The 6,044-nt window shown below is 43.7% G+C and overlaps 1 protein-coding gene across 1 annotated transcript; it reads left to right on the top strand.

Moving 5' to 3' along the window:
* Positions 1 to 3,102: 3,102 nt before the first annotated feature.
* LOC137783257 (trace amine-associated receptor 13c-like) lies at positions 3,103 to 4,415 on the top strand. The gene is made up of 2 exons (XM_068573057.1): positions 3,103 to 3,272; positions 3,626 to 4,415. The coding sequence occupies exons 1-2, from the start codon at positions 3,103 to 3,105 to the stop codon at positions 4,413 to 4,415; spliced, it is 960 nt and encodes a 319-aa protein (XP_068429158.1).
* Positions 4,416 to 6,044: the final 1,629 nt, after the last annotated feature.

Genomic DNA, 6,044 nt, shown 5'->3' on the forward strand with positions numbered 1-6,044 from the left:
GTGACGTCTGAATTAATCTCAAATATTTTATGTTTCCTGTGGAAAATAAATTGTCATGAGAGGGATTCTTTACCCTCGAGTACGAAACACCTCTGTGAGTGTGAGCTGTTCGTCTGTCTGGTGTTTCTCTGAGTAACCGATGAAGTAAACATCTGTAAACGTGACTTCATGGATTCAATCGCTCTAGTTTCAAGTCTCCCTCAGCACATAATTCATTTTGTAAACTCTGGTACCCTTTTAGAGTCAACTAGATTATACAATGTCCATAAAATGGGCGTTGTGTGATTGACAGGTCGCTGGTACCAGAGGCTCCACATCACTCCTCCGCCTTTCAAATATGGTGCCTTCTGTTCATTGGTTGCAAAGAAAACCACGTTGACCTCTTATACATAGTCGCAGTGCAGAGATCACACATCGGTATCAGTTCATCTATGAAACTCATTCGTGAAACCCTCACATATCTTCTCCTGCTCTCCACTCATCTTCTCCAACAGAAACCGCAATTTACGCTCCAGCAATTTCATCAACACCGTCCTTCCAGAAGTCCTCATCCACCTTCGGTTGTTTTTCCCTCCTCAGTCAGCTGCTCCAAGCCACAAAAGAAACACAAACTCAACACCCTCCTGCACAAAAGATATGGTCTTTGTAGTCTCTGCAACGGCTTTATAGATTGTGTATTATGTCATTTTTGTACGAGATTGAGTGTATGTATGTTTTTGGCCAGGTCATAATTGTAAATGAGAACTGTTTCTCAATTGACTTATTTGGTGTATTAAAGTTCAAATGAATAAAAAATTTAAAGTGTATCCTAATTGAGAAACCAAACATGAGGTCTAGCGAACAAACCACCACATCAATGGTCATGAAACTAGATTTGTTTTGTCTTCAGAAAGGTAAATGAGGTAAAGTTAATGCTGAATTCTGTGGCGATCTTACAATTGAAGAGCAAAACAATCCTCTCTGTTTGTCGGGGTGAATGTCCGTTCCCTCCGTGAGGTCCCATGAGATTGAATTGCCCCTCCGTGAGCAACATTTTGCAGCCCGTTAGTTGCTCCTAATGGAAGTGTGTCGAACCGCTCAAGACAGCAAGCCGGTTCACACCTGCATGGATTAGTCAAATGATGACATCGCAACCTCTGAGGTGTCTCTGCAATCAGAGGTGTGAAGAACAACAAGCTTCAGTATCAACACATGATGCAACCGCCGCGCGTCAACACATGATGCAATTATTAATGAACAACAATGTTGTTTTGTTTGATTGTGTCTTTTCATGAATTAGTTGTTTTTTTTATCAGTCTTTATAATAATAAAGTAAGTAAAGTATATTTATGACACGCTTTTCACAGACAAAGGTCACAAAATGTTGTACAGGAGTTATTTTTTAACGCCATTCCCTGAAGCCATGTTTGAATGATTTGTGTTACAAAAAGTTTTGAGTTAGAAAAAATAACAATGGCTTAAATGGCCGTGTGTAATGTGAGAGGGGTTTCATATGACTGCCTTTCTTTCTGGAGGTGTCCCATAAGAAATACAGTGAGGCTGCTTTCTGTTTTTGTGACCCCGTTCAACTTTTAAACACCTGAGGGGTTACGATAGTGTAACCCTAGTTCTTTACGCACATGCTTATGTGGAGCACAACTCTCACGCTTTTCACCAGTCCTGTATCAGTGAACACGGACCCTGAAAAGAAGGAAAGGTGTTCGAGAGATGGACTCGTATGAGCAGTAGATGAACGAGGAGGCCGAAACTACCCCGCTGAGGAAGAGCAGCTCAGCAGGAGATTGTCTCGTCCCGCCTGCGCCTCACAAAGCCATCCCGTCGGGTGGTTGTCGGCAAAGCAGATGTGACTTTGCCTCCCCGTCCGCCACACGGGGCGCTAGACAAAAAGCATTAAACCCTCGACATCAAGGAACTCCTTATGAAGCTCTCGTGATCAAAGGAGGGATTTGGTGTGAACGTCGCTCCGCTAACAATCGCCACCAACAAGCAAGTGGTGGGTTGCACCCACGGGGGAGATCAGTCCACACACACACACACACACACACACACACACACACAGTCTATTAGCAGAGGTCAGTGCAAGCTGCAAAATTGGGTTGAATGATAACGCCTTCAGAGAGAAACGCCACAGGCTCTCGGCTCAAAGTGACCTTTCACCGGGGTCTCGAGCACTAATGGCACTTCCCTTTGCGTGGAGGAAGCAGGCGCCGCCCGGAGGCCGTCCAAGAACTGCCTTACGAACCTCACTGCTACGACATGTTCCCGTGCTGCTCCACGGGCCGTGAAATATGTTCAGTGCAAGTTGTGTACTGCTTGTGTTTTGACCCCTCCAGGGTTCAGACATGGAGACCCAGTTTGTGTGTGGACTTGTTACTTCCTCTGAAAGTGACACCAGAACATCTCATAGCAGCAAGCCAAGGCATTTTTATACCTCATATCATCATGTCAGGCTCAACTCTTTGGCTGCACAACGCTATGGTTTCTTTCCGTGGATCCCTGTGCGATGTTTCTTAGGATTGAATGAGCGAGCGTTTTTTTCTTCTCCATGTCGTCCCGTTGACTGTCTGCTTGAATTACAGTGTTCCAGCTGTCAGTGCTGTTGCTCAATGACGTTAATAGTCCGGTCCATAGCGCTTGTCTGGAGGCAGACAACAAAACTGCAACACACAACTTCAACCGTGCAGACATGAAATTGACCTTTTGCATTCAAACCATCCTCATCGTTTTTAGGAGCAGTGGACTGTGGAGCGGCCTCAGTGTCTCACTTCGACATGCAGACAGCAGGAGCCGGGGAATCGAACCGCCAACCTTATGGCGACAGGAAGCCTAAAGGTAAAAAGATTTAGCGCGGCCTCTGATACAAACACCAAAATCAAACACATAGTTCAGCAACTAAGACGCAAAACACACGTTACAACCAGGAATATTCTGCCGGGACAATTAATTGCAAAGTGATGAAGATGATGTTTGTGATGTGCAGTCCACTGAGGAGGGGCATCGTCAGAGACCGGGAGGACGCGATGGGGAGGGGATGAGGAGGACGTGAGCGAGGTGAATCTGTTATATGAAGCAGGTCTCGGTCAGACGCAGCTCGGTCTGCAGATGGAGGCTGAGGGCGGATCGGAGCTCTGCTTTCCACAACTCCACAACGCCTCCTGCAGGAAGCCCGCCGTGGTCTGGCACAGCGCCGCGCTCCCTTTCTTTCTGATGTCCCTCTCCGCGCTCACTGTGGCTCTCAACCTGCTCGTCATCATCTCGGTCTCCCACTTCAGGCACAGTTTAAATTCTCAGCGGAAGCTGCAATTTAAGTTTCACAAAGATGGAGCGGGTTATCGCCAACAACAGTCCTTGATTTCGTTGGTCAATGTGTATTTTGAATTGCCTGACCTGTGCTTTTCCTACTGTGACAAGTGTAAGAAAGGTGTTGCTGTAGATAGAAAAGGGTGAACAGCAGTAGATTAGAAGAAAAATGATGCTGCACATTTGCATCTTACACTTGGATTCTGTCTTCCTGTTTTTGCACAATGTCGCTCCAATGGGATTTTTCTTGTTTGTGTTTTTTTGCTGTAACGATGTGAACTATTCTGTCTGGTTCATTAACAACGCTTGTCTCTTCTCCCAGCAGGCACCTGCACACACCCACCAACATCCTCATCCTCTCTCTGGCTGTCTCCGACTTAATCGTGGGCCTCCTGCTGCTGCCGGTAGAAATCATCCTCCAGATATCCTGCTGGTTCCTCGGTGACCTGGCGTGCTCTCTGTTCAACTATCTGTCCTTCATCGTCACCTCGGCCTCGGTGGGCAACATGGTGCTCATATCCATGGACCGCTACGTCTCTATCTGCGACCCTCTCCATTACGCCTGCAGGGTCACGGTGAAACGAGTCAGGCTGTGCGTGTGCACGTGTTGGCTCTGCTCCGTCTCCTACAGCGGCGTCTTCGCGAGGGACGGCCTGACTCAGCCGGGCAAATATACCTCCTGCCACGGGGAGTGCGTGGTTTTCATTGATTACGTCTCGGGGGTCGTCGACCTCGTGCTGACCTGTGTGCTTCCGGTCAGCGTCATCATAGTCCTGTACGTGAGAGTGTTCGCCGTGGCCGTGGCTCACGCTCGCGCCATGCGCTCTCAGGTGTCGGTCGGCACACACCGGCTCGCAGTGGGTTCCAAAACCATGAAATCGGAGCTGAAAGCGGCCAGGACTCTCGGCGTGGTCGTCGTTTTGTTCCTCATTTGCTTCTGCCCATATTACACCGTGTCCATTGCAGGTGACAGCCTGATCAGTAGTTCATACATGACCTTTGCGCTCTATTTGTTCTATTTCAACTCATGTCTGAACCCGTTGATCTATGCATTGTTTTACCCCTGGTTTAGGAAAGCAGTGAAACGTATTGTTACCCTGCAGCCGGCCTCCTGAGAGCCACTGAAATGATTTATATGCTTCAAAATGTTTCATTCATTCAAAATCCCTAAATGCCCTGCTCCTTGTACACTGTATCATAACAACACAATGTGATTGAAGACAATGTATTGTTCCACATATGAATAATTATGACATGTGTCCGGCACAAAAAGGAGCAGTTTTACGATTTAGTAGTCAGCTAAATGTGAATGGGGGAATCATGACGACTATGATAATTTTGAGCAAAATCATAATGTGGAGGTTTTCAGATGCATAATTCACATAAATGTCATCTAGCAGGATTACAAGATACTGAAGAACAATACTTTAACATATGTGAAGTTGTTTTAATGTTTATTGGAAAACCTGCATTATGTATACTGGTTATTGTGTTGTTTTTGGCAAGAAAATCATCATATTTAAATAATGTATAATTACCTCAACATGACATATTAGTGTAGTGTTAGAATAATTCTCACAATTCATATGTGTGCAGCTGTTCATCAATGTGACAGAAGATGGAGCTGTTGACTTGTTTTGCAGGACAGAAATGCAGTAAAGCAGCAGAGATTACCAGCTGCATCATAAAAGTTACACTTTAGATTATATTTTTCTCACATTTCAGGCAGACATAAGATATCTGTTACATTAAAATATGAATAACTACGTCTTAGCTGCTGATCGACATACACTGTATTTCCTCCTGAAATACCATCAACACATGAACTTTCCGACAAACTGCAATATTGCAGCAATGCAGAGTGTAGAAACATACAATGATCAATACTTTTATCATATTCTATCATATCATAGCAATTATATTATCATATTTATTATAGCAATACTATTATCATATTTTATCATATTAGAACAATACTATTATCACATTTATCATAGCAATACTATTATATTTTTTGTGCAATACTGTTATATCTTTTATATTTTGTGTCTTATTTATTATTTATTAATTTTTTTCCTTGAGTTTATTGTAATTGTGTAGGAGGACCGAGCTAAATAAGCTTTTCATTGTATATAATAACTCTGTTATCAGTTCTTATGACAGTAAAAACATCTTGAATCTTGAATCTGTCAACAACAGTTTCCGCCACTAGAGGTCAGTGTTTGCGCTCTGTGAACAAACGCGTCTCACACTGCAGCTCCACTCTTTGTTGACTTGAAGTTGTCTGTCAGCTGTGGGACAGGTTGTCTCCTGCTGCACAAACACACAACTTCATTCTGGGTGGATGAACAGAAGTGGAGAGCGGTTTTGATAGATTTTGCTTTCTTTTTGACAGAGACAGATACAACATGTATGCAACTGCAAAGACACACAATGCTTCTAAAAATATATATATATTTTTAGCAGTTTCTGTTTGAGTCATGACTGCTGAGTTATGCTCATATCATATATGAACAGAGTGGGATGTTAAAACAAAAAATACAAAATCAGTAGAAAGATTCGTTTCTTGTTTCCGTCCTTTGCGGTTCAGGAGTTATGAGCTCGAAGGTGAACTTTGTTATTTCAAGAAATCCCAAAGTTGCTGTGGGATCTATAAGAGTTAGAGAGATCAACTTTTAATATGATTTTGATATGGGGTTGAGGGTCAAATGTGTATATTATTATTATTATTGTTGTGAACATGA

The sequence above is a fragment of the Clinocottus analis genome, unplaced genomic scaffold (assembly GCF_023055335.1).
Source record: "Clinocottus analis isolate CAN_PGR_092001 unplaced genomic scaffold, fCliAna1.0.p SCAF_12, whole genome shotgun sequence".
Taxonomy (NCBI): domain Eukaryota; kingdom Metazoa; phylum Chordata; class Actinopteri; order Perciformes; family Cottidae; genus Clinocottus; species Clinocottus analis.